This window comes from Vidua chalybeata, chromosome 7 (genome assembly GCF_026979565.1).
Source record: "Vidua chalybeata isolate OUT-0048 chromosome 7, bVidCha1 merged haplotype, whole genome shotgun sequence".
Taxonomy (NCBI): domain Eukaryota; kingdom Metazoa; phylum Chordata; class Aves; order Passeriformes; family Viduidae; genus Vidua; species Vidua chalybeata.
In genome coordinates this window covers 23,019,213-23,047,112 of record NC_071536.1, presented here as the reverse complement: position 1 = coordinate 23,047,112, position 27,900 = coordinate 23,019,213, and the positions used below count along the sequence as shown (strand labels likewise).

The 27,900-nt window shown below is 51.5% G+C and overlaps 1 protein-coding gene across 2 annotated transcripts in view; it reads left to right on the top strand.

The window, feature by feature from the left end:
• SLC4A3 (solute carrier family 4 member 3) overlaps window positions 1-16,957 on the top strand; it is a 31,943-nt gene extending 14,986 nt beyond the window's left edge. Inside the window, exons 7-23 of one of the 2 annotated variants that reach the window (XM_053947697.1) lie at window positions 2,645-2,796; window positions 3,423-3,603; window positions 4,137-4,272; window positions 4,375-4,549; window positions 4,963-5,059; window positions 6,790-6,974; window positions 8,539-8,752; window positions 9,062-9,283; window positions 9,610-9,758; window positions 11,137-11,331; window positions 11,776-11,982; window positions 12,577-12,666; window positions 14,214-14,380; window positions 14,762-15,015; window positions 15,265-15,434; window positions 15,899-16,072; window positions 16,797-16,957. In XM_053947697.1, coding sequence (XP_053803672.1) covers window positions 2,645-2,796; window positions 3,423-3,603; window positions 4,137-4,272; window positions 4,375-4,549; window positions 4,963-5,059; window positions 6,790-6,974; window positions 8,539-8,752; window positions 9,062-9,283; window positions 9,610-9,758; window positions 11,137-11,331; window positions 11,776-11,982; window positions 12,577-12,666; window positions 14,214-14,380; window positions 14,762-15,015; window positions 15,265-15,434; window positions 15,899-16,072; window positions 16,797-16,874 — 2,846 coding nt within the window. In that variant the 3' untranslated portion in view covers window positions 16,875-16,957. The remainder of the gene's footprint in view (window positions 1-2,644; window positions 2,797-3,422; window positions 3,604-4,136; window positions 4,273-4,374; window positions 4,550-4,962; window positions 5,060-6,789; window positions 6,975-8,538; window positions 8,753-9,061; window positions 9,284-9,609; window positions 9,759-11,136; window positions 11,332-11,775; window positions 11,983-12,576; window positions 12,667-14,213; window positions 14,381-14,761; window positions 15,016-15,264; window positions 15,435-15,898; window positions 16,073-16,796) is intronic. The other variant, XM_053947698.1, reaches the window with a different exon arrangement.
• Window positions 16,958-27,900: the final 10,943 nt, after the last annotated feature.

Genomic DNA, 27,900 nt, shown 5'->3' with positions numbered 1-27,900 from the left:
CGGATACAAATACTTGGATGCCTCTTTCTGGTCTTCCTTCTTGTGGATTGAGGGAAATGAAAGGAGGGGAGCAGGAGCTATTGAAGGTGTAAATTGAAGGCAATTGCCTGCTAGCAAAGGCATTCTTGGGGATGACTTTAAGCAGTGCAGTCATATTTGTCATATTCACATTTAAGCTGGTGGAACAAGAACTTGCTCATCTGAAGAAATCTGACTGTGGAAGCTAATGTGACGAGATCATCTTCTGGAAGAGACTGTAGGAGATGCTGTGTGGGAGGGTGACATACCAGTTCATTGTAGTGGAGCTACCACAGGAATTGCTCTCTGTCCTCTGACATTGTCACTGTCTTCACACCTGGGGAGCACTGAAGAGGAGCTACAACAAGAGCAGTACTCCTTGGGGAGTTTGGCTGCAAGCAAGAAGGACAGACATATACCCTGAGCATATCACCCTTTGGTCTCAGTCTAAGATCCTGTTCTTGAGCTTGACTTTCATTGGGGAAGGCACCAATCTGACAGGACACAGAAAGGGTCTCTGTAGAGCAGCCTGGAGCACTTCAGCTGGGTTCTGCATGGGACTCTCAAAGCCAGTGGTTCTCCTAAATTAAGACCAGGTGCCCACCCTGCTCCTATGAGTTGTAGCCCTTAGCTGGCATCTCAATAGCCACAAACACTACCAAGGAAGAGCAGCAAAGTAGATCTCTCCTTAGTCTGCTGTAGGTAGGGCTCTGGAGATGTGCCTTCACCAATGCTCTCTGACCCTTCATCACTCTGATTCCTGTCCTTGTCAGTGAGTGTGGGAGTCGCTGGAGGTGCTGTCAGGAAATGTGGCTCCTTGCTTTTTATCTGTCCTCCAGCTGTTGTCTGGCTAAGACTAGACACCTGTGGATGCTTTCTAGGTCTGTTGTTGAAGAGCACTGTAATAAGTTGTCATTGCTGAGAGTAAAGCTTGCTGTCCTCTGTATTGCTGAGTAGAGTGTACTCAGGCCCTGATTTTCTAGGGACACAGTGAGAAGGAGTCCCAGGGTGCATAGAAGAATCAGATGCTACAGGGATCGGAGCAAAGGTGCTAGATACCAAGATCATCTGCATGGTGGACTGCTTGTTTCATGCATGAGCTCATAACTGAGTGTGCTGAAGTGGCTACTGTGCGTGCAGGAACTGAGAAATCCATGTGAACCTCCATGGAAGCCCCACACGTGCCTGGCTCCCAGAAACATTCGTAGTGGTTATTGGGCCATTATTGGCTCCTATCGACATTGCAGTGCAGTAAGTGGAGCAGGGAGGAGTCCCACCATCAGCAGGACATGCATCAGCAGGGCAGCCAATGGGGGAAAATGCCCTGAGGCTCAGTATTGATTCATTTTATATTTAATTTAGCGACCCAGATTTCCAAGGTGCAAGGCCATGGTATGCCTAGCCTGATGCTGGGTGTGTCTTTCCATGCCAGAGGTATATAGATATTTTTCTGCAACATCAAAGAGACCACTTAGACTTAAAACCCTGTGCTTTTTACTGTCTCTCATACCCTGAAAGCTGCAGGTCTTGAAGCTTAGTGCAGAAAGATATATGCAAGCAGAATATTCACCCCAGGCAATGGAGAGCTGCCCTTGCTCTGCCAGGGAGAAGACCTTGGCATTGTCTTACAAGCACAGCCAACAAATCTCAATGGACCAAAGCTGAGCAAAAGCCCTGACTCCATAATCTAGTTGGGCAAGCCTGCCCATCCTGAAACGAAGCTCTGAGGGTTTCCACATTCCTGTGGGTTGTCCATCCTGAGAAAGATACACTTGCTGTCTCTGGGTAGCATCCAGGGAAATTCTCCCTGGCAGGCTGTTGCCCAGGTGCTATTTCTCTGGCATTGCAAAAAGGCTAGCATGGTTGTGGCTGCATTTTGGTGGGCACTGGCTAACCAGCAGCACAGTGATGGATCTGTAGAGCAGCCTTAACAACCTCTGTGGAGGCTTTGTGAGGCTTTGCCTCAGCCAGCCAGTCTCTAACGCAGACCTTTCCGAGGGCATTACAGCAGCACTGCGGATCGTCTAGAAGCAGCGATAGCTCGACTTCACTGCCAGCCTCCGAGCCAGCCCCAGGCCGCAGTGTTATTCTACAGTCTCGTCACACAATTAAATAAAACAGACATTGATATTTCCTTATGTCTCCCAGACCAGCAGCTAAATATCTTTCCCTTTCACTGCCCTTTATGCTTGCTGAGCACCAGGCCTTGCCCTGGTGCAAGAGCTGAAGCCCAGCCAGGTGCCTGCCTTTGCTGTGTGGGTGCAGAACTGTGCAGGCAAGGCTGCAGCTTGCGTTTTGTTGGGGGAATATGGGGAGGATTCCCACACCACTTGTTCAAGTACCATGAGTAAAAGCATTTATTATGAAGCCCCAAGTATATGCACAGCCTAGGAAGAAGCCTTCTTTGTGAAGAGGTTAGCTCACAGACATCTGGAAGAGATGAAAGTAGACAGATGAGGCAGAAAGAATCTTCAAAGTTCTGGAGGGTGATGGTGTGTTCTCCAGCTGCCAGGGCTTTGATAGCCTAAGTTAATGAGAGAAGGACGTGCTTGGATGTGTTTCCCTGCCAGACAGTGTATATCCACTAGACAAATTGGTGGCCTTTTTTCCTTTCCTATGTCTTCAGGCCACCGCTTTGAAGATAACCCAGGTGTGAGGAGGCATCTGATGAAAAAACCATCTCGGAGTCAGATCACCAGGACAAGCAAAAAATTAGCATCAACTCCATCTGTCAAGAAAAAGAAGAAGAAGAAGAAGTTGGATAGAAAGCCCCACGAGGTATCCATGTGCTGTCCTCCCACACTTGTTCAGAAGCCATAAATCAGGACTAGAAACATGCAATTTATAAAGTGATAAATGTGTTTCAGTATAATTAATTATTTACATGACCTTGAGGGTGACATTTCATGCTATTATCCATTACCATGAGAGCTGAAAATACACTTTTTTCAATATAAGGGGAGATTTCCCTGAAACCACAAAGCTTTGACCTTAGGAAAGACATTAAAAGTCACAGAAATGATGATGTTGTTGTGGAAGTTGGCAGCACAGTAACATCACTATCTCTGGTAAGTGTGGGAAATTTAGGGGGAAACCAAGAAGAAGGCAGAGGACAAAATTGCAGTAGTTTGGTAGAAAGAGATGCAGCATTGCATCATTCTCTCCTTTCTGCCCACACCATGTGACGTGGAGCTTTCTGGTGCTTCATGTGTTGATGGAAAGTCCTGCCATGCTGTCAGTGATATTTATCCTGGCTGCTTCTGTGTAGTAAACCTCTGGTTAAACTATGGCAGGTTTGTTCCAGTAGCACATCAGACCAGGCGGTACCTCGTGAAGAGAGCTGAGGCTTTCTGTGTGCTGCTGGTAGAGCTGTATGCATCTCATGTCCTTGTAATCCACACTAGGTATTTGTGGAGCTGAATGAGCTGGTGGTGGATAAGAACCAGGAGATGCACTGGAGGGAGACAGCCCGCTGGATCAAGTTTGAGGAGGATGTTGAGGAGGATACAGCAAGGTGGGGGAAACCCCATGTGGCTTCACTGTCCTTCCGCAGTCTGTTGGAGCTCAGGAAGACTATTGCCCACGGTGAGTGAGGAAGAGCAGACCAGGGTTTGTCTCTAGGACAGGTTTTGCTGGATAGCTTCTGTTGCTGTTAGGTTCTTCACTGGCGGCACGAAGCAGCATCTGCGTCCAGGCTTCATGTAGGGTCTGTGGAGACAGACATCCTGCAGCGTGTTTGGCAGGGCTTGCATTACCTCAAGGGTGCCTGTGTTGGTTCCACGCTCTGCTTCACTGGTCTCAGGCACATGTAAGCTGCAACCCCCAGCTGTGCCTTGGCCAGCAGGCCTTGGACCCATCTGTGGTGTGGAAAGGCAAGTTTGGTCAGAGTGGGAGACTGAAATTAAAGGAGATACCAGAATTACCACTGCATCTTGGAGCTTTTGGGTTCTCTTGGGGCAAGGGTTTACAGAAAGGACATGGGGCACTTGGGCATTTCTCAGCTGAATCTGTACCCCAATCAAAGCCTGGCTCCTGGTGAAACAGCTGTGTCCCCAGAGTGTGAATGCAATGGGGAGTGTTGCACTCTAGGAGCAGGGCTCTTCCCCTCATGCTGGCAGGTGCCGTCCTCCTTGACTTGGAGCAGACCACTCTGCCTGGCATTGCTCACCTCATGGTGGAGACCATGATCATCTCTGACCAGATCAGGGCAGAAGATCGAGCCAACGTGCTGCGTGCCCTGCTGCTGAAGCACAGGTGGGTGGATATGGATGTGGGCTCTCAGGGCCCGGGGGTTATCTGTGAGCCCCAGGTGGCAAGGGAGGCAGGTCCCCTCATGGCCACCACTCTCCCCCTCAGCCATCCCAATGATGAGAAGGAGGGCTTCTTCCCGAGGAACCACTCCAGCTCCAGCATGAACTCCATTGTGGGAAACCACCATCACAACCACACCACAGACACATGCGTGCCCCTCATGGGGGAAGAACGCATTGAGATGGCTGACCCCAAGGCCAACGAGACCGAGTGCAAGGAGGTAAGGGTGACCTGGGGGGGTTACTGTGTCCTTTTCCTGTTCCTGTGGACAGCTGTTGGCTGACAGCAGGCCATGTTGCCTGCCTCTGAGCCCGTTTGTGGGGAAACCTTGTAATGCAAGGACTGAGCTCCCTGAATCACCTGGAGTGCTGGAAATCAGGTCACTGCATTATGATTTTGGTACCTAGTTTTGGCCTTGCGCTGTATGCAGATGTGTGCCTGAACATGTAATGGCAGCAGCAGCCCTGGCAGTTGCAGGGTGGCCTTTGCTGTGAGGGTGCCTTGCTTTGAAGCAGGCATTGGTTGTGCAGCCAAGGCAAGCCCAGCTGCATTTGTGCAGTGGGGTGCAAGGTTGTGTAGGGAGACCAAAGCATGGGGACTTCACCCTTACTTATTTGTATTCTTTCCTGGCAGAAAAACCCTCATCTTCATAACTCTGAGGGCCATCGTAAATACCTGAAGCTGATGGAGAAAATCCCTGAAGATGCAGAGGCCACAGTGGTCCTTGTGGGTAAGAGGTGGCATGTAGAGTCCCCCAGTGACTAGTGCAGATTCTGGTGTGGCCCCAGTGGTCTGTGCCCTCACTCCTGAGGGATATTTGGTCGTCTCATACATGTTCAGCTGGGGAGTGAGCCTGGTACACTCCCTCCTTTGGTGATGGTTCATGTTCTGTTTGTGTATAACAAATATATGGCCTGCCAGGGTAGTTCTTTTCCTAAATTAAAAAAGAGGTTGACAGACACTGCTGCTGGGTGCTGGGGCCCAACTTAGGGGTGGAAGTCCTGCCAGGCTCACATTATGTCTGGTTTTGCAACTGAGAAGTAGGTGAGTGGTGCCTGAAGGACTGATGGCCAAGCCATCAGCCTGCCCTTTGACCATTGCTGCTCTCTGTCTGGCCTCTTAACACGTTGCCAGCAGCTGGGCCCTGTCCCTGGCCAGTCTTGGCTGCTGACTATGTGTGCCAGCAAGCTTTGAGTTGACAGAAGCAGGGCCTAGCTGGTGGCAAGGTCTCAGGTATTGACTGTAGCACTACCAGGACCTATTTCTCTGTACAGGAGGGCTGTGAGCAGGCAGGCTTGAGCATCAGTGGGCTTGGTGCCTTCTGAGTGCAAGAGTATTCCTCTCGGCACTTTGCTGGCATTAACTTCTCAGCAAACCAAACTACACTACAAGAAAAGTAAATGTCATTGTCTACCCAGTAGATTAAAAGCTCAAGGAAAGAGGCTTGGCAGCTCAACCAAACTGATGCTTAATCACGATGAGGCCAAATCAGGTTCATAAGTGCACTTTTGAGTACTCAAATAACTAAACATTGGCTTGTTTCTGAGCTAAGGCTGTGTCTTGGGATTTGCTTTGATTCTCAGAAAGCCCAGATTTGCCAGCCTGACACAGAACACAGCTCTTTTCTGGACACAGATGGCAGAAAGATCAGTAATAATGCCAGTGAAATACCAGTATTCAATAAACATTTGTGTTGGGTATGTGAAGGAAGTGGCTGGTGTGCTGGAGGATGGAGGATGCAGGAGTACTTCCCAATCTGTTAGGAACCGAGGAGACTGCCAAGCACTGATGAGATGCAGACATTGTGAAACAAAATGTGCAGTTTGCACCTATGAGTCTTTAGAGCCCTGACTTACTTTTCTCTGAAAAAAAAAAAAGTTTAGGAATACAGGGAACATATAAAGTAACAGAAAAAGCTCATAGCTCAAGAAGGGAAGAACAGTGAACCAGTACCTATAGGCTCTTTAACCTGACATCCTTCTTGGCCAGCATAGTGGCAGAGCTAATATGGGATTCAATTAATAAAGAGCTAAAGAATATGAATGTAATTATTGCCAAGCAGTAAGGTTTATGGGAAATAGGTCATGTCAAGCAAACCTGATTTCATTTTTGATGAGATTAGAAGTTTGTTTGATAAAAGTAACATGTAAGAGGTTTCCTTCGATAAGTGGGAAGAAACCTTCTGATTTAAACTTAGCCCCTTATAATGTAAGTAGAACCCATCTGTAAGGGATTGAGAATGGGCTGAGAGGCTAAAGAAAGTAGCACTGCTTTTGAATGATCAGTGAAGCACTTGGAGCAGTCCTCAGTGTGAAGTTCAGTGCTATGTCCATGGTCTGGAGAAAGTACATGACTGCAGGGCTTGTAGGAACCTCCAAAACCCCTGTCTCTGCTGTTAAAGAGAGCCCAGTACAGCTCACTCCAATGATTAACTCTGCTCCAAACATTGCCCCCTCGCAGGTTGTGTGCAGTTTCTAGAGCAGCCAACCATGGCCTTTGTCCGACTAAATGAGGCCGTCTTCCTGGAATCTGTCTTGGAGGTCCCAATTCCTGTCAGATTCATCTTTGTGCTGCTGGGACCTAGCCAGGCCAACATGGACTACCACGAAATTGGCCGCTCAATCTCCACCCTCATGTCTGACAAGGTGAGGAGCTGATGGGCAGTGATGCTGTGAGGGAGCTTTGCTGGCTCCTTAGAGGACAGTCTTGAGATAAGAGCTGTGCAAAGGCTCAGATGGGGTAGGCAAGTTTGAGCACCTGGGATTTTTAAGATCAGCCTGGCTTGGCCAAGGTAGAATGCTCCAGTGCAGAGGAAAGAGTAGGACAGACACTTACTTGGCTGGGACAGAGTGTGCTAGACTGGGTGAAGAAAGGGACCATGTGTAAAAGCAGGAGAAAAAGATGACCCAGGGTTAGAGGAGTGATGTTCAGTCGACATTTCACAGAGAGGTGGGGATGCTGAGTGATGCCTTTGACCTTGGCACCTGGCCTGGACCACACTAACAAAAAACCCAGCAGTTCCTGGGGACTGTTTTCAGGTGTTTGGATGAAGCTTTTTAGCTGAGTCCCATGACTGGGACATTCATGCAGAGGAGCACATCCGTACAGGAGAGATGAGGAGGCAGGAAAGTTTCTCTGCCAAGCAAGTACACTGCTAGAAGTGCCCCATCTGACTAGATGGCAGTGAAATTGATTACCTTGGTAAGGAATTAAATGCAAAGGAAAGACAATCTTAGCATCTGCTGCATACATCCAGCACAAGAGGATCAGAGGTTCACAGGTCCTTCCTGCAGGTGCCACGTAACTATAAGCAAAGTAACAAACTTTCCTGTACTGCCACTATTGCACAGCTTTCACTGAATTGAGGACTAAAAGGCTTAATAAGGAAAAGTGCATTAGAGGCAGCAAGACTGAAAGATTCCTTCCCTGAAGTTGTGTGGGGCTCAGCTGAGGATGTGTTTTTAGCCAGAAGAGGTGAGGTGCCATTCCAGCTTCAGAGCTGTGTTTGTGGGCTAACCTCATTCATTTGAGTCTCTGGTTCTCTTGCTGGAAGAGCAGAACCAGCTGCTGCAGCCAGGGCTGGCCACAGCAAGGTTACACAGTCCTGGCGCCGTGGAGAGAGTACAGTATCATTTACATTGAAGCTGTGGCTCCAGGGAGTCTGTGTGCTGCAGGGACTATAGCTGTCCCCTACCTCCTTTACAGGCTGTTCACTCATTCATCATCCTCCAGCCTTTTCTCTGGAGGCATGTTCCAGAGGCAGTGCAGCACTTCCACCTGTTTGCCAGCACTTCCCTGCCTGGTCTCCTTAGTCCTTCCTTGCTAATCTGCTCTTGCTATCAGAAATATCTCCCCTTTTCTGCTAGTTTCCTTTGCATGGCTTCCCTCATGCTGTAGATACCTATTTTCTTGCTCTCTTTCTGTCTACCATGTGGAGATTCCCAAGAGTCTCTTATGCTCCCTGCTCAGTTCATGGTTCTTGTGCTTTATAAGTGTGATGCTTTAGGGCTCTACCAGCTTCTCCCTCAAAACAGGAGGTGGGATTCAGGAGTGTGGGTCACAGAGTGGCAGTAGGGAGATGAGTAGTGAATGGAGGGGGAGAATGTTACTCTAAAAGTCACAGCAAGCATTGTCTTTCCAGGCTGTAGTAGCTGGGTCTAGTCTTGGTCTGAGCCTTCTCCTTCTCTCTTTTTCCCCTGCCCCTTCCAGCACTTCCATGAGGCTGCATACATGGCAGATGATCGTCAAGACCTCCTCAATGCAATCAACGAGTTCTTGGACTGCAGCATTGTCATCCCCCCATCAGAGGTGGAGGGGAAAGACTTGCTCAAATCCATTGCCACCTTCCAGAAGTTGCTGCTGAAGAAGAGGAAGGAGAGGGAGCAGAAGTCCATGAAGGAGGGCACTGCTCAGGAAGCCAAAGGTCTCTCCATTCACATTTGGGCAAGTTTGTGCCTAGTGCCCTGTGTGCACCAATGGGCCCTCCCCTCCCAGAGCCTGGCAGAAGGGTGAGCAGGGCCTGGCTCCTGCAGTGGGGAGTGGGGAGCGGGGCAAGGCAAGCAGGACAGTGACTGTGGACAGCTCTGGTGGCTGGGGACAGGTGGAGGCAGTGGGATGTGCTGTTGCAGAGGGCCCGCCAGGCTAGTGCTGCTCTATGAGATATTGGGGAGAGGGACAGCCCAAGGGCTCAGCTGTGGTCCTTGCTGAAGCCTTGTCCTCCATGCACCTCCAGAGCTGTGTGAAGTGAAAGCTGAGGAAGAAGAGGAGGAAGCTGAGGACGACCCTTTGAAGCGAACTGGGATATTTTTTGGAGGTCTGGTTCGGGACATAAAGCGCAGGTACCCCAAATACCTCAGTGACATCAGAGATGCCTTGCACAGCCAGTGTCTCGCAGCCGTTCTCTTCATCTACTTTGCTGCTCTCTCTCCTGCCATCACCTTCGGGGGACTCCTAGGTAATGGGCCTGCTTTCTGGTCTGCTCTTTGCACTCTGGGACACTGGCTGTGTCTGTGTGATGCTGTTCTGGGGTGGGCTTTGGTGCTGTTCTCTCAGGGAGAGTGGTAGTGCTGTGCCTCAGCTGCTGCCTTGTTCCCTCCCTGCCATTTGGCCTCTCCAGCCTCGGCTGCCTGGGCTCCCTCCGTGCTCCCTGCCTAACACAGGGCACCTCTGACTGATGGCATGGGGACCTGCTTCCTCTGTCTGGAGCTGTGCAGCCTGCCTGTCTGTGGTGATGGTGCCTATGTCCAGGCTATAACACTCATACATTGTTCTCTTTCCCAGGAGAGAAAACTGAGGGTCTCATGGGGGTCTCCGAGCTGATAATCTCCACCTCGATTTTAGGGATCCTCTTCTCCCTGCTTGGAGCCCAGCCACTCCTGGTTATTGGCTTCTCAGGGCCTCTGCTGGTGTTTGAAGAAGCTTTTTACAAGGTACACGTGAGGCAGTGTCTGTGCTTGGTGCCTGCTCACTCTGTCCTTGCTCTGGAGAGGGCAGCTGGCATTTCTCAGCTCTACAAAAGGTCTTTATTACTGTGAACTCTTTTGAGTCCTTCCAGGCTGCTCTCAGCTCAGCCAGGGCTGCCCTTGGCTCTGCTGATGCTTTGCAGGTCCCACTACAGGGACTTCTACCTCCCATTGCTGTATCTATTTTCCCTTGAGGTGTGACACTGATAACAGCACTCTACATGCTGACTGTGAGGAGAGCACTGTCCCCCAGCCCTGTGCTGCAGCTCATTGGCATAATGAGCACTTGTAGCTGCATCCTAAAACTTTATTGTTCTTGGGGCTTCCTTTGAAGACCATTTAATCACTTTTATCTGTGTCCAGGTTTCCTTTTATGGGAGCTCAATAACATTCAGTGTACCACCCGTATGGGATGTGCCACATGTATTATTCCCACCTCTAAGGATGAGCCCAAGGGTGTGTGGAGAGGTATCCTGGCCAGCCAGGATGGATATGTTTCTTTCTCAAGTAGCATGACCTCTTTGCTTTTGAAAGCATCCCTGTATCACTGTACCTTCAAGCAGTGGATCTAATTCTTCTCCTTTTCTCTGACTCCCAGCATATCTGTGTCTTTGAAAAAGCATAGTTTTTTCTACAGCTGGATTTTCACCTTGTCAAGAGTTTGGAGCTGCTGATGCTATTGCAGAGTGGGAATTTCTCTGCTCTCCTGTGACTGCACTTCTCACTGACCACTTTTGCTTTGTCCAGTCACTGTGAACAGAGTACCTCTGCCTGTGGTGGTACTGAGGAAGGCTGCAAAGGGAGGGGTATGATTTGTCCTGGAAATAGTTGGTGTGTGTAGATGAGAAGAGGCAGTGGAGATGGTCTCCTCTGTGGTGGCAGCCTGGAGGCTTTTTTCCACACACATACAAGTGTCTGTACACAGGGTGCTGTGTGAGATTGTGGCCTTTATGCAGTGGGATGTAGTAGGATGCTCAGGCTCTCCTTTGTAGGGAACAGGCTTGTGCTGTTGAGTGCATGGAACAATGGAGAGCTGTGTTTGAGCAATGGCACCTCCATATGGGTGGGATGGGGAGTGTTATGCATGGGCTGGCTTCAGCAGAGCATGAAGGAGGTACTGTTACAAAGACTGGAGCGGGAAAGACCTGCTTGGTGTGAGCTCTCAGGTGTTAATGCCAAGTATGCAAATTTACCTGTGATTCTAGCCATGAATTCACTGATTCTGTGCTGGATGCCCAAGCAGATGTAGATGCTTTTTTCCAGGACAGTCTTTGATCTTAATGGGGAGTGGATGCAGGAGGCAGCCTGAGGAGCCATGCGTAACTCCTTTCCCTTTCCATTTCAGTTCTGCCAGACACAAGGCATTGAGTATCTGACAGGCAGAGTGTGGATTGGTTTGTGGCTCATCGTCTTCATCTTCATTATCGTGGCAGCAGAAGGAAGCTTCTTGGTGCGCTACATCTCGCCCTTCACCCAGGAGATCTTTGCTTTCCTCATCTCCCTCATCTTTATCTATGAGACCTTCTACAAACTCTACAAGGTGAACCTTCCCTGGGGAGATGGGCTGCTGCATCTCTTAATCCCTTAGGAACCTGCTGCTTTAGCACACAGGAGGCGAGGGAACAGGGCCAGCTCAGCCACAACTTTCCTAGACATTCTGCAGAGCAGTTCTTTGATGGTCTCATGCCTCAGCCCAGCTGGCTCCTGTGCCACCACAGAGAGTGGCAGGAAGACCCCTAATGTCTCTCTCCCCTTCTCTTCCTGCAGGAGGCATTAAAGAGGGGCCACTTTTCTCTCCCCAGCCCTCTCCAGCTGGGTAGGTTGCGAGGCGAGGTGACGGATGCTGGGATTGTCTGTGCCCACCATCTACTGCCCTCACCTCTCCACAGAGCAGGACGCCTCCGCTTCCCCCTGCCCCCAGTAGTGACAGTGCCCCCTGACCCTCCTTGCGGTAACTTGTCTGCTGCTTCTCTCCCCTGCTCAGGTGTTTGCAGAACACCCTTTGCTGAAGTTCTACCCACCAAACGTGCAGAGCAGCCTGAATGCCAGCGTGCTCTCTACAGATGCGATGTCACTGGGAACCAGGATGCAGCCCAACACTGCTCTGCTGTCCCTCATCCTCATGCTAGGCACTTTCTTCATTGCCTTCTTTATGCGCAAGTTCAAGAACAGCCGCTTCTTAGGAGGAAAGGTGAGAAGTTTGTGGGATTCACATGTTAAGAACAAGGGACACACCAAACAGATAATGCTTCTAGCTACAGATCTTTATTCTCCAGAACACTTGGACATCCCCCAAAGAAACACCAGAAACCCTTTAAATACCTTGCAGGAGGGATGGTAGCCCACCCTAGGGTGCAGACAAGAGCTGACTGTTGATGATGGTATCTGCACTGTCCTGCTCCAGTGAGGCTGCTGGAAAGTCCTCTGGACCTTGGGAAAGCTCATTGGACTGGATACAAGTCTGTTAAACTAAAATATAAGAAGAAGAGCTTACAACTTTTTTTCTTTGGACATCTCTCTGTGTGCAGAGTATCTGTGTAATACCTGGAGCACTGTCTAAACAGGCCATCAGGAGCAATTAGCCAGTCATATAAGAGCATGTTATGTGGGCAGTGGGATGCACAGCCCCATGGGTCAAGGCTGGGTTTCCTTGCCCTGCCCATCAGCAGTGCTCAGGCTTGGAGTGGTACTTGGCCCCATCTGGGACTTCTCTTTGCCATAGGCTCCCTATGCATGCATGGAGCTGTCCTGTTCCTTTTGCTAATGACAGGTCTGTGTTCTGCAGGCGCGGCGGATCATCGGAGACTTTGGGATCCCCATCTCCATCCTGGTCATGGTGCTGGTGGATTACACCATCACTGATACATACACACAGGTAGGTGCCAGCACTGCCCTCAGAGCCTCTCCTGCAGTCCAGCAGTGATCTCTGTGGCACTGACCTGCTCTTGTGCAAAGGGGAATTTGTATTTCCTGCCTCTTTAGTCATAACAGCACAAAGCAAACAGAAATATTCCCCTCATCCTCACTCCCACGCTGAAGGGAAGCTCCAAGGATCTTGCTGAGGCTGAGGCCAGAGCTACAGGGACTGGAGTGCCCTTCTGGTCTTCTAGCTGTTAGTAGGGGGGGGTTTAAGGGCCTTAGGGAGATTCAGTGCAGTTCTTTCCTTCTTTGCAACTCTAAACATTTGCAGTCAATCAACAAGATATAAACTGTTTATGCACAATGAAGAAGGTGGCATGTAGAATGGTTTCAATGGGGTATTTGTCATGAGTTTCGTACTCATTGTACTTATTCTCTTCTTGATAACTTAATGTTATCACACAAACGTATCTCACAGGTTTTATTTTTCCTCCTTTTTTAGTAAATATGGAATTATATATTTTTGGTTTTTTTTTTTTTTTTTGGTTTGGGTTTTGGTTTTTTTTGGGTTTTTTTTGTTTTTTTTTTTTTTTGCTAAGACTGGGAAAAGGGTGAAAAGTATTTCCTGTTCATCATGCAAGCTTTTTATCAAAACAGCCCAAGGCTTGGTGGAATCCAAATGCATTTTTATTCATTTGAATTTCAATGAAAAATTTCAGTCTATCAGACGTTAGTAAAATCATGCACTTTGTTACATTCTTTTCATACCCTTCTATACTTCTACAGTTAATATCAAAAGCATTATCATTTTAGTATTAACTCAGCATATGTACAAAGCTTTCCGAGAAAATGCTACTTAGTTACACAGCTTAACTCAAGGACAAACATTCCAGAAATATTATTCATACTTATGCTGATTAACATAAATGCAAATCATAAACTCTGCCTGCAGTGCAGATAGCAGAAATTGCTGTAGAGCAGCACAGAGCCATGGGTTCAAATGCTGATGAACGCAGGGTTAGGATGATGTACAGCAACGAGTCTGTGTGGTCTGATGGGAGCACAAACATGATATTTCCTCTGAACATGGTCAGGGTGAGGTCATTTCCACAGAATGTAGCCACTTCTGGGGTTTGCACTGCAAAAACAATGCTATAAAATGTCTCAGAAAAGCCTTGGGAAGTCTGGAAAGCCACCTCAAAAAATAGTAGGCAGTTCAGAACACTTAATTTGTCCAAGCAGAGGTCAAGGAGCTTTTTAACCATGGTCTGCAAGGACTGACATGGGAGCAAGGTTCCTGAGGGAAGATATTTCCTTGGTTTCTTGGAAAAACTGAAGGGAATTTAAGTAGCTGAAAGGAAATGACACAGGCGTATGTTAGGGAACATGGGGTTTTTTATACTGAAGGGGATTATCCATGAGAAAGTCCTGCTCAGCTCAGGGTGGCTTAACCCATCATCTGAGGCGTTCAGAACAGGGAGAGCAGGGGGATCAAAGCCGTGTGAGGGTGTGGGCTTGTTTGTATGAATGAGTAACTGCTGGGTTTTGCAACTACACCACCAGAAGCTGAATGTCCCCTCCGGCCTGTCGGTCACATCCCCTCACAAGCGTGGCTGGTTCATCCACCCCATGGGCAGTAGTGGGACCTTTCCGCTGTGGATGATGTTTGCCTCTGCCATCCCTGCCCTCCTGGTCTTCATTCTTATCTTCATGGAGACACAGATCACTACGTGAGTACCTCCCCCTCCAACCTCAACCACTGCTAACCCCTAGACAGGCAAGGCCAGGATGGCTGCTGGTTCACTTGGAGATGCAACGGACATCCCAGAGGAACAGCAAGAGCAGGATCCTAGGCATTTCAGACTGAACCTTGGCTTCTCCCATCATCTTTTGGCTCCCCTCTTGGCATATGGTGTAGTGGAGACCTGCCTTAGCCAAGCACAGGAGGAAACTGCTAACCTGAGGCTGACAGCCACCATCCCCCTCCTCAGCCATCTTCTTGTTATCCCCATGTGTGCTGTCTCCAGAGAGCGAGTGTTGTCCCCAGCTGCAGTGCTGTCCCTAGACACTGACCTGGGCCTTGCACTGATCCAGGCTCTATTTTCTTTCAGGCTGATTGTTAGTAAGAAGGAGAGGAAGTTGCTGAAAGGCTCTGGCTTCCACCTGGACCTTCTGCTCATTGGCACTATGGGGGGGCTTTGCGCTCTCTTCGGGCTGCCCTGGCTGACGGCGGCGACAGTGCGCTCCGTCACCCATGTCAATGCCCTGACCGTCATGAGCAAGGCCATCGCACCTGGGGAGAAGCCCAGGATCGAGGAGGTGAAGGAGCAGCGTGTGACCGGAGTGCTTATTGCTGCCCTTGTCGGTGAGCCGCTGCTCAGGGAACAAGGGAGGGGAGAGGTCAGGACCAAGCACTTCAATCTCCTGGCAGTGTCCCTGCCCCGTGGGCCTGTCCATGCTCTGCCTGCTCACTGCAGGAGCACCCACACCTACCCATATTGAGTTTCCTTTTCCTTGCGCTCAGGGCACAGAGGAGGTGGGAGAGGGACAGAGGCTGAGGTGCCTTGTGGAGGGGCTGGTGCGGACACACATGCCCTGAGCTCTGTCTGTGCAGGTCTGTCCATTGTGATGGGGAACATGCTGCGGCAGATCCCCCTGGCTGTTCTCTTTGGCATCTTCCTCTACATGGGGGTTACATCGCTCACTGGCATCCAGCTCTACGAGCGCCTGCTCCTGATCTTCATGCCATCCAAGCACCACCCTGACCACATCTACGTTGTCAAGGTGAGCAAAGGCAGGTTGCACAGAAAAAGGTAATGAGGAGAAGAGGAAGAAGAAGCAGGTGAGGGGAGGATGGTATTTTGCTAGAGTGATACTTGGCTTGGTGACCCTGCTTGGCTGCAAGTTTGTGCTGAGAAGTGCAAGGCATGCAGAGAGATGGTACAATGCTGGTAGACTTCACCCAGGAGTGTATTGCTAGGATATTGTATGGATGGACAGATAATTTGTAGGATTGATGCACTGCTTGAGGGGGTTGAGGGACACTGCATTGCCAGGTGGGTATGCTGCCAGATAGCACAGAGGCTGATGTGTTAGGGAGTTCTACCTGGCTGTGGAGTAAAGGCAGGTAGACTCTGCAGCAGCAGCTACTCGTACTATGCTATGCAGAAAAGTTTTGTTTTGCCACTTGGGTCTTTATTAATCTGTGTGGAAAGTTAATGTGTTCTTAGACTGGATTTACCTACTAGGTGAAGACCTGGAGAATGAATCTCTTCACCTGCATTCAACTGGCCTGCATTGTGCTGCTCTGGGTGGTGAAATCTACAGTGGCATCGCTGGCCTTCCCCTTTGTCCTGATCATGACAGTGCCATTGCGACGCTTCGTGCTGCCCCGCTTCTTCCACGACAGGGAGCTCAAAGCGGTGAGCAGACAGCTGTCCTCAGTCTAGCTTGCAACACTGGAATGAGATTGAGGAGATTTGGCAGTCTGAAAGGTTGGGAGATATGGGCCAGTAAAGCCTTGAGGCTCTTTGCTCAATAGGAGTAAGTGGGTGGATGGCTTCCTTGGATCTTGTAGCCCTGGGAGTGCAGTATGAGATGGTTGGGCAGCCTGGGCCAAGGAAACAGGTTCCTACCAGGCAGAGGCCTGGAATAAGGATTTCCCCTTCCATCTTGTGCCTCATTAATCAAGAAACACCAATTCCCCACTGAACCAGCAGCAAGAACAGCCCAGCAGCACATCAGAGCCTATGGCTGTAGGCACTTCATCATATAACCACAGTGCCAGGGTGCTGGCAGCTCTTCAAGAGCTGGCAGCTCCTCTGCTGCTGTCAACATCCTGAGCTTTTGTTGGAGGAGAGCCTGGAGCAGCACCCAGAATTGAGTGCTGCCACCAGGGGGAGAGGAAGGAGCTGCAGTGCTGGACCAAAGCCCCAGGCATTAGAATAGAAAGGGCATTGGGCTGGGGACACATGGATGGGCATGAGGGTTTAAAGGAGCCTGTTGGGAGGGGAAGGAGCAAGAGCTTTGCTTTTCCCAGCACAGCTCAGCTGATTGGGTTGCTGTGTGCTGATCCCTCTGTGCCAGGCTTGACCCCACAGTGGGGGCAGCTGTGGCCTTCATAGCCTGGTCTCTACCTCTTCTCAGTTGGACTCGGAGGATGCGGAGCCAAATTTCGACGAGGATGGCCGGGACGAGTACAACGAGCTGCACATGCCTGTGTGAGCCGGGAGCTGCCCTCCCTGCTCGTGAGACAGGTGGCTCATGCCTGCTCACCCCTCCTAAGAACTGACTGGAGACTTGCCGTGAGTCACACTGTCTCTTGCCTGGACCAATGAATGGCCATTCCATAGCCCTGCAGGATGCAGCCCCGGCTCTGGCTGCCCCATCGCTCGCTCAGCAGAGGCTGTGAGTCTCTCTCCTCTTGGACCTGGTGGGCTGAGAGATGCCTCTCACATCCCAAAGCTGTGTGGGTCTTGAGTGCCCCTGGGTCAGGGGTCTGTCCCCTCCCTGCTGGAGGCAGCCTGTGCCTGGTCTCCAGGCGGTGAAAGGGAACCATGCCAGCTGGTGCCACTGCATTCCCCTCCACTACCATGACGCTTGGGTAGCTTGGGTATCTCAGCACGTGACACTGAGCACTCACAGGAATGGGCTAGAAGCTGCCTCTTCTCCCAGGCCAGCAATCTCCTTACTCAGCTGGCAGATGCCTTGCTCCTGCTCTCTCTGCCCCCTTCTAGGAGTGCTCGCACCGGACCTCTGCCACAGCTAGTGGCCCATGGGACTGCTGCAGCCTGGCAGACAGGCAAAGAGGGACTGGCACCCTAGCCCAGTCCTCCAGACCGTTTTCTGTCCAGTCACCTTCCCACATGACTGTTTTCAGCTCTTGCTTGACATGGAAGAGGCTGTTTGGCTCCCCTCCCTCTCAGTTTTCCCAGCCTTATTTCCAAAGGCAAACTGCACAGGGAGGGAAGGCTGGAGACAAGCAGGTATCCTGAAGGCTTGAATGCTTGCCCTCTTACAGGAACTAAGAGGAGTCCTCTGCCATTCTGCACCTCCACAGAGGTTGCAGGAGTAAACACTCATCACAGGGCTGTATCCCTGTTCCTGATCCCCACATTCCTGTCTCTGAGAACAAACCATATTTAAGAAGCTATACAAGAAATGTGGTGCTGGAGCATAAAACAGTCCTTTGGGTCCCCTCCCTTTCCCTGTGCAGTGATCCACTGAGTCTGGCTCCTTGCAAGCCTACAAGGAAGTCACTGAAACCCCAGCCCCTGTTTTGCTGCCATACTGAAATCATCTTTCACATCCAGCGGTGCCCTCCAGGTGGGAAGGAGCAGCACTCAGGGTGCCCAGCACTCAGCCCCCATCACCTCTGGGCAGCTCCACAGAATCACAGGATGGGTCAGGTTGGAAGAGGCCACAGTGGATCATCTAGTCCAACCTCCCTGCCCAAGCAGAGTCATCCTAGAGCACATGGCACAGGATTGTATCCAGACAGTTCTGCAATATCTCCAGTGAGGGACACTCCACAATCTTTCTGGGCAACCTGTTCCAGTGCTCAGTCACTGCACAGTAAAGTCCTTCCTTGTGTTCAGGTAGAACTTGCTGTGCATCACACCTTTCCACCTGGCAGAGCTGTTCCCCAGTGTGTCCCCGAGCTGGCAGCCTTTGTTCAAAGCTGGCCCAGAAACTGTTTGATGGTGCCCTTGCTGCCCCTGGAAACTCCAAGGTTAGTGTCAGAAGAGAAAGACAGCCCAGCCTCTTCCTGATGGTCTGTTCAGAGCTGGACTGTTCTTCCGGAGGAAGCTGGGATACTCACTTCATCATTGGATTTGGGAGAAGATGCTGCCCTCATTCCCACTTACCAGCCTGGCTCCTGCGAGAGATGGTGGATGCTTCATTACCAGGAGGGTCCACTACCTTCCTCGGGAGGCTGTAGAAATATCCCATCAGAGAAAGAAGCCTCCCCCACAGTAGGTCCTGCCCACAGCCTGGCCCCCTACAGGGCCCGGGGCGGAGAGACGAGTGTCTCTGTGTGTCTGTGGCCGTGTGTGTCCTGTCCTCCCTGTGTAGTGTAGGAGGCCTGTTGTTTCTGTGCATTGTGACTCCTCTGACTGTAGTGGAAACAGCTACACCAATAAACTCTTCACAGGAACTGTGCCTCCGGCTCTACACTTCTGGTTTTATCACCAATGGCAATAAATTAAATCGATTGAAATTCCCCAGCACAAAACTCTTGCCCACCACAGCCAGCAAGGTAGCAAACCCCAGCTGGAGCAAGGACTGTCACCATGTTACTCACTAGCACAATGGAGGCGGGCTTTTTGTCACTGTCATTGAGCAGACTGGTTACTGTGGACTCAGCCTCCACACTGGCTGCTGGAAACAGGAGGCTGAGCCCCATGTTTAACCACATGAACCACAAGAAACACATTTTCTTGCCTGCTTGCATCTGTATACATGTCCATGCTTGTGCCTGTGTGCTTGGCAGCATTCAGTGCCCATCTCCTTGTGCAGTCTGTAGCCAAATGCCGAATGGTAGGCCCACGGGCTGAGCACAGAAGAAACATCTAATAAACACATTCTTTCCATGCTTTCTTCCCAGGCAAGAATTGAGCCAGGTCCCTGTGAACTGCTGGCTGCCTGCAGCCCATGGTGATGAGTTGGATGTCCTCCAGTCTTGCTCTCCAGGGTGCTGCTGCTGGGAGTAGGTGGAAGTCCTACCGCCCATGGTCAGTCACTGGCTGCTCCAGGGGCTGGCTGCTGAGGCAGAGGGCTGAGCCTACCCAGGTACACAGGTGATGCCCATCCTGTTTCTGAGCTGGGTGTGCTGTGGGGCAGGAAGTGCCTGGCCTCACAGCACCCTCTCCAGGGCCTAGCAGCACTGCAGAACCTGCAGGAGAGGAAGCAGTTTGGGTGCCTTTCTCCTGAGCATTCAGTTGGGCTGGATGGTTGTATCCATGACCCAGAGGCTGCTCTGCCATGTTAGGAAACACTCCCTCTCCCATTCCCCACTCCTGAGGAGCTGTCCTTCCTCACATCTGAATGTCCAAACCAGCAGGTCATTGGTTTGGGCTGGAGAGATTATGGCTGTACCCAGTCCCACAAGAGTCACGTCTCCACCTGGATGTTCAGCCCTTCCTGTGCAGCACCCTGGACTGCAGCAGTGCCCCCACCCACCCTGTATGCAGACCAGGGAGCGCAAGCAGAGCTACATGTGCCCCTTACTGCATCAATTCTCCGGATGAGGATGGGCCTGACCTCTAGCTCCAGCAGCCAGTCAGCCTCTGGGATTCTGTGGTGGTATTCCTCTAGCTCTTCTGCTGCTCCTCAGCCAGGGCAGCCTCACTCTGGCTCCATACCTGAGCTCTGCCAGGGCCGGGCCAGCCCCGGCCTCTCGCCTGCTGCTGCAGCCACAGGGGGCGGATGCGCTGGGAAACACGATGGGGCTGGGCACGAAGGGTGGTCACTGCTCCCTGCGGTGCAGCAGGGCCAGCAGCTCCGCCTGGCTCTCCTGCAGCTGGGCTTGCAGCACCCCAGCACTGCTGCCTATGCCTACAGGCTGCACTGGGATCATGGGGTTGGGCAAGCCCAGGGGAGAGTTGGGCTGGTGGAGGGCCCTACTACATGGAGGGGGCTGTACAGTGCCGGGAGCCAACCTTGCTCTGCACCATGCTGGTGGCTGCAGTGGCAGTGATGGTGACGGTGATGCTGATGGTGGCAGGAAGCGGCTGTACCTGTTGTGGTGAAGAGAGACCCACTTCTGGGAAAGATCTGCTGTGGCCAAGCTCTGGTGAAAGACATCAGAGACCAGCTTCAAGACCTTCACAAAGGGCCCTACATCAGCAAAGCCACACAGATCATGCAAACTCTGGAGGCTGAAGACCCTCTGGCTGAGGGTCCCCCCTGCAGCAGCAGTCCCCAGTTACACCAGGGGGCAAAGAGCTGTGCAGCCAGGCAGGGGATGGATGCCAGTGGGGACTGCTGGGTAGGGCAGGCTCCTCATGCTTGTATAAGTTCTCACAGAGAGGGACCACCACCCTGGCACTGAACCTCTCCTTCAGTGTGCTCAGGTGCTCGGGTAGGAGGCCAGCCAATCCACATAGCTGCTGGCCATGTCAGGGCTGGCCGAGCCAGGCTGGCAGTGGGCAAGCTTCTACAGGTGCTGCCAGCTCTCCACTCGCCCCGAGGGGCTCAGTGGCAGCACCAGCAGTAGCACGTGGTACAGGCTGTGCAGGTCAAAGTTCTGGCACTGCTGCATGTACCTCATGAAGGTGCTGATCTCCCCTTTGAGGGCAGAGTAGAGGGCCTCCATGGGTGGCCACAGTGATGAAGGAGAGTTGACCAGGATCACAGCTCATCCCCATGGTCCTGGGCCGTGGGTGTGCTGGAAATCCCACTGCACCAGGATGCAGTGTAGGCAGGATTGCTGTGGAGGCTCTGGTTTGGGTCACACATATGGACTCAGTCAGCAATCAGTTCTACCAAAGCCTCGTGTGCTGCTCGAAGAGTGGGATGTCTGTCCAGCTCGGAGTCAGTTCTGGTTGCTCTGCCAAAGGAGAGACAGATGGAGAGGAGGGCAGCAGGGATGGGCTGAGGCAGGAGGAGTGAAGAGGCTGCAAGGGGTGCGCTCCATGGGGTACCCACACTTTAGTCAAACCAGAGGAGGAGAGAGAGGCTGCTGAGTGCTGGCACACCAGGAGCCTGCTTGGTCACAAAATACTGCTGCAGTGAAGGGGGAGTACCTGAGAGGCTGCCTGCAGATTCAAGGGATGCTCCTGTGCTGGGGCTGGGGAGAATACCCTCGGTGTCTGCAGGCCACCAGTTCTCCAGGGGGTGCTCTGGGATGGGACAAGTGTTCACTTGCTCCCTGATAGGGGACTCGCTTATGCCAGACCAGGACTGCACTCCTACCAGAAGTTTATCCCTCTTTGCTATATGAGAAGGGGTTTATTTTTACAAAAGTAAGCCTGTCCAGAAACTTAAAAATAGAAGGTCCTTTCCCAAAATTATCAACCTTATTATTTCAAACAACTGTATTGTTTAAGCAAACTGCTTGGGTTTCTGTTTCTGCCACCTGGGTTCAAGTACACTCAAGTTATCTTCTCCAGTTATTTTTGTTCTCTGTAGCCAGGAGGGACTGGCACACCTCTGTTGTCAGATACCACTGGCACCCATTCACATGGCCGTATGGCTGGGAAGTTAAGGAAATTGCTAGCTAAAACCATTTCTACAACAAAACTGTGAACAAGAGCCAGTGGCAAAGTTTCCCCTTTCCCTTGTGTGCCTGAAAGTCCTTGCAGGGGCTTCCGTGTCTGCTTTTCAGACACGCAAACGTCATTAAAACAAATTGTGAAAACCTTGTTTCCTCTTCCCCATGAGAAGGGGTTTGGGGGTTGTGGGGCAGGTAACGATGGCAGGAGGTGGCAGCACAGTGCATTCCTCACATTGGCAGGAGTGAGAGTGGCTCTGGTTTGCAATCCCCAGCACAAGTGGGTTTGTTCAGATGTGAGTTGCACCATTTTGGGGAGGGCAGAGCTGATGCTGAGCGGGACAATGGTTGCGTGTGAAGCCCCAAGAGCAGCCCCAGCTCAGGGGTGCTGGGATCCTGCTGGCTATTGCAGATGCCAAGGACCACCCTCAGCAAGTACTGCTGAACACTGGTGACCTTGCACATCCCTGCCATGGCCCCAGCCCAATGCTCTCTATCTTCCACCCTCCATCCACCTCCCCTTTGTCCCTTCAAAAGAAGGGACTCACCAGCTCCAGGAGAAGCACTAGGAAGAGAAGAAAGGGCTAAGCAGGGCCCTGCTGACCACCAGGGGAGGAACCTGCCCTCCTCAGGCATGGACACAAACCTTCCTTCCTATGGGAACAGCAAGTTTGGACATGTCCCTCGTGCTGCAGCCAGCTTTTCCCAGAGCCAGTTGCCAGGCCCACAGACATTGCCACAGAACTACAGGGCAGAGATGAAGCTCCATCCAGCTCTTCTCCCGCACACAGTTCTTAGCAAAGGATATTTTTCTAGCAGGGATGTCTGAATCCTGGGCACAGGCTTGGACAGCATGTTTCTTCAGTACAGGTGAGTACTCCTGTAATTTGTCAGGCCTTCACTCCTTTGCCCTGGGAGGTTTGCTTCCTGGCTGCTGCCCTGTGCCCCTGCCCCATCCCTCCCAGCGCATTGTCCCCTCAAGGTTCTCCAGCCCTCTTGCTCTCTGAGGTGCCTGTGCTGGGACTGGTCTCCAAAGGGACTCTTTGCAGAAGTGATTGAGGCACTTCTGGGACAAATCTTCTGGGCCTGTGCAAGGTTCCCCTGTCCAGGTGCATACTTTTGGACAGGATGTACCTGGTCACAAGCTGCTGTGTCTTCCTCTGTAGAGTGGCTCTCATGAGCTCCCATGCAGAGAGGAGGCAATGCTGCTGTGAGTTGTGGACAGGGAAGGCTCAGCCTGAGCTCTGAAATGTGACTGCCAAAGCTTCTTGCCTGCAGGGAGTGGCAAGGAGGTGGGCTGACACCCATGAGTGTCCTGCGTGGCTCAGAGGGGGGCATGTAGGAGTCAGAACAAGGAGAAGTGCTGAGCATCAGTGCTGCACAACATCCCCCATCTCTCCTGCCGCTTTGTTCTGTGACCCCCTGGGCTGCTAGATGTGATCTTGTCATTGAGCAGGATGGGAGGGTAATCCTCCTTATGTGATTTCTGCAGAGAAGGGGGGACCTTGTGCTCTCTGCTGCAGGAGCCCAGCTGGATGATTTCCTTCATCCATCAGCCCAGTGTCCCTGGAGGATGTCCCCCCCGCCTTCAGCACACAGAGTACAGCAACCTCACTGGCGCTGAAAGAAGCTGAAGCGTGGCTGCCTCCTGCTGTGCCAGGCTCTCTTCCTCAGCAAAGGCACATGGCCAGATGCTGGGGCCAGCTACTGGTGCTCTGAACTGCACCAGGCTGCACTCACTTTTCGGCCCTGGAGGTGTTAGCACAGCCATGCCTGCTTTTTTGCTGCCCTAGTCCAGGAGCACAGCATTTCAGGTCGCCTCCGGGGACTTATGAGGGACAAGCACAACAAAATAGGGCAGGGATTGGCATCAGTTTGGCTGCATGTGCACAGCAAGAAGGAGCTCTCTCCTTCAGCACAAAAATGATTTTGCAAGCTGAAACTCTGCAGGCAAGATCAGGAAGAGGAAACATGCTACCAGCACCCATCAGCAGAATTCATCCACAGCCGGGGTAGTGATATGACACCATTTAACCTCCTTGCTTGCTTGCCTGGGTTGCTGGTTGTGAAGGAGACAAAGAACTCTCCTGGCAAAACAGCCCAGTCTGGGAATTGCCTACACCACAGCTGCCTGACGTACTTTCTACAGCATGAATCACAGAGTAATGGTATCTGCAAGCAAAGCCCTGCTTATGCCTTTAGTCGAGCAGAATCCACAAAGCTGCTTGTAGCAGAATCATCTGTGACCTCCACAGCATTGTGCCATTAATAGCAAGGTTTGGTCTGGGTCAAACAAAAGCAGAGCAGACTTAATAGGAGAGGAAATGAGATGGATGTGCTCAGCTGGCCTCTCCCCACGTGCTCCTACTGTAATTATAGCCTGGTGCTGTTCAGCTCCCTCATTCAGAAGTCTCATCACTGGGACTGCATTTCTCACAGTCAAGGTGTAAAAGCCACACACAGATATGCTGTGGCCCCAAGCAAACTGGCAGCAGCACAAAGGGAGCAGTGGCAGGGAACCTCAGCTTGTCACTGCCAGGAGTTGGATGTGTGGCCTGGGATGTGGAAGTGAAAGGAAGGAAGGGTAGGGCTGAAGGAACAGGACCAGGACCGCTATCTGCAGAGAAAGCTGGAGATACCTGATTATGGGTTTGGTTTGTCAGCACGGCCAAGTGCAGATGGGGCTGGTAGAAAGTCCCAGCTGTAGTGCTGGCCCCAGTGATGCAGCTCAGGAGGGTCCTTCAGAGGCACATGGGGGGTGGCACATGGTCACAGTGGGGTGGATGTGCCCAGCATCCACCCTCTGGGCCCATCTGCTCCAGTGATCTGCTTTTGTGCTCTGGCTGAAAATGAAGATGACATCCTGTTTTCCTGACCTACAGAGAAAGGGCAGCCCTGGAGGGCATTCCTGTGCCTGGATGGGATAAGAAGCTTTTCCCACTGTGATCAGACTAAGCAAGGATGTAGCCGCCCTTGTCCTGAGCTCTGTAGCGTGCAGAGGCAGCACTGTGCATTGCAGTGAGACGGGCTCACTGCTGGTGGTTGAAGTGATACAGGAGCCAGCAGAGTGCCCAGGACAAATAAACCCTCCCCAGCTGTCCTCCCTTAGGAGGATGACTCCCCCTCACACTCCTGTTCTCTGGGGGAGCAGGTGCCGCAGTGCTTGGTGTGACCCTGTGAAAGCCTCTCCAGACATCCTTAATCACATTCCTCTGGAACAGGGACACATCTGGTACAAACATGATCCCGTCCCCGAGGAGCTCGGGCTAATTCCTGTCATAGAGCCTCAGAGCAGCCCCGAGCAGGGAGAGCTTCAGCAGAGCTTTGATCATCACCATTGTCACTTCACAGGGGATGGGGCTGCAGGAGACATCCACAGCTTCATGAGCTGAGTTCAAGCAGCCCCAGCCTGAGCTGGCCCAGCCAGACTAACCAAGTCTGAGGTGTGGCTGGGCTACCCACAGTCTGGGAATGGGAGAAGGGAGGACCTGCCCTTTTCAAATGTTGATTTATAATCTGATTTCAAGGAATTATGAAACTAGAACAAGGAAAGGGCCAGAACTGTGGGATCAGCTTGCACCCTACTGCATAGCCTGTGTGTCCCCTTCCTCTTGTATGCATGCAGCGTGTGTTAGGAGAGTGCTTCGGCATCAGGCTCTGACAGTGGGTAGCATGCTTGATTTTTGGCTGCTGTTTTCAATAGTTCTCCATCTGTGGTAAACACATTCCTGGCTGTCCTGTGCTTTGGGCAAGGGGGGATTTGGTTGCACCAGTGAAGCAGCAGGGCCTGGCAGGGAGGACTGTGATGGTGGCAATGCATAGCAGAGCACGAGTGCCTTCCTTCTGCATCTGTGCCTCCCTATGCCTTCGTCTGGTCCAAGGTATCCTGCCTCTGCTGCTGACTCTCCCAAATGAGATCATCCCAGGGATGACAGTGGAGGAAACCAGTCCTCCACCCGGCGAGTACAGTTCTGATAAGCCATTGAGGACCTGCAGCCAAGGTGTCACAGCTCGTCCCCTCACAGATGATAGGAGAGCAAGTCTGTCAGATTCTTCCCGCCCACAGCAGGGCATGCAGGCCTGCCTGCCTCCCAGGAATGTGCCAGACCCGTGGCAGAAGAGGAAATTAAGATATTGTCTGGAGTCCAGGAGGAATTCCTGCCTCAGCTTGTTCCTGCCAGTCCTCTGCCGACCTTCCCTCGGCATGGAAAGCCCAGCAGGAAGCTGACTCACTGTCTGCTGCTGCCACGGCTGGGTGCGGGGCCCTGCTGCCTGCAGCACCAGAGGGTTGCTCCTTTCATGGATGCAGGGATAGCTCATTGCTCAGACCCACCAGCACATGCCTGCCCTGGCTGTCCTCTCCCAGAGCCCAGCACTCTGCTGAGAGGCAGAAGAGAACCGCCATGGCATCCTGGTTCTTGTGCTGTCTGTAGCTGGGCTGAAAGGAGGGTTGGGAGCTCCTTGGGTTGCTGACATTGCTTCCAAACACACAGTGCCAGGTCTGGAGAAAGAGGCTGCCCGAGGTTGCGGGGGAGGAGCAGGGGGCTGATGGGCTGGAGAGAGGTCCTGGACCTTTCCTCCACAGTGGGGCTCGTGTGATATTGAGTCAGCAATCACCTGCTTATCGAAGCTCTGTGAAGAAGTAGGTGGTCACAGCCACCCCTTCCTCAGGCTTAGGAGCAGCACCTAAGCCAGCTAGGAAACAGTTCAGAGATTGCAGTTTCCAAGTGGGCTGTACAAATGCAGGACTAGTGCTTTAATCCTGCAACAGAAAGGAATGAATTTCAGGTGTAAGTTTCTTGTCAAGATTCTTGCCAGCTGTTCTACTAGGCTGCTAGAGTACAGTGCTTACAGCGTCAGTCACTGATGCTCCATTTGGGGAATCCAGTGTTTATTGACTGAAGAGTTGGAAAGTTTGTTCTAAGGACTGGGTCTAGGCACCTTCTACTTCCCTCTTGGAAAGTGTCAGTCAACAATAGTGTAAATGCTAAAAATCTTGCCCTTTTGAAAGGATGTATCCTTCCCTTCTACCCTGGATGACAGGAACCATGGCCAGAATTTCTCCTGAGAAGTCTGGGAGGGGATGTCTGGTGGCAGAGATGCTTGCTGGTGGAGATTGCTGGCTGTCAGGCAGATAGAGGAGAAAGATGTGCACTCCTCAACTCTCCTGTGGTTGTGAGGAGCTCCACGGCCCCCTGGTGACCAGCCAGAACTGAGAAGCTTAACAGCCAAAATTGTCTGCAGAAACAGCAGCAGCAGGAATCCCCTCTCCTTCCGTGAGGAGAAAGCTGGCTGCGGCAGAAACAGCCTGGCAACAAATGTGTGGCTGTAAGAAGAACCGTCAAGGACACTGTGAGTAGATCTATCCCCTGCTCTGACACAGTGATTGGCCTTGCGGATAGAAGTATTAGATGTGAGATAAAAACTGCAGTTAGGCTTCTGGTGCCGTCTTGCATGATGTTTTCGTAAGACAGGGAAAGTGGTGTAGATTAAACTAATCCAGCACAAGTACAAAAGAGCCTGGATAGTCATGCTCAGGATAGCTCTCAATAACTTGGTGTCAAAATGGAAGGACACATTGACAGTGACTCATATATCTGGAAACTACCAAAAGGCCCAGAGAGTGAAGGTGGAAGAGTGGTGGGAGTGGTCACAGGTTAGACAGTAGCCTCAGTGTGACTGTCCAGTGGCAGATGTCGAACAAGATACTGCCAATCTACCTCAGAACCCTCTCTGTGTTTTAAGTAGTTTAAAACCTCCCATTATTGACCAAAATAATAATTATAATAATAAATGAAAAAACCCTTCCCCCACACCCCTCCATTAGATTTCCTTTCTTTCAGAATAAAGAAATAATTTCTGATGGAAAGAAACACCTTCACAGAGCACTTGTGAACTATGATCTGGCCACACTTCGATCCGTGATCGAGTTCTATCTTTGAACTGTGATCTGGAGAAACTTTGCCCAGAGTATTGCTCTTTGCCACCTGTTTCAGATCTCAGAGACATTATTTCAAAGCTCTATCAGGATTCCTG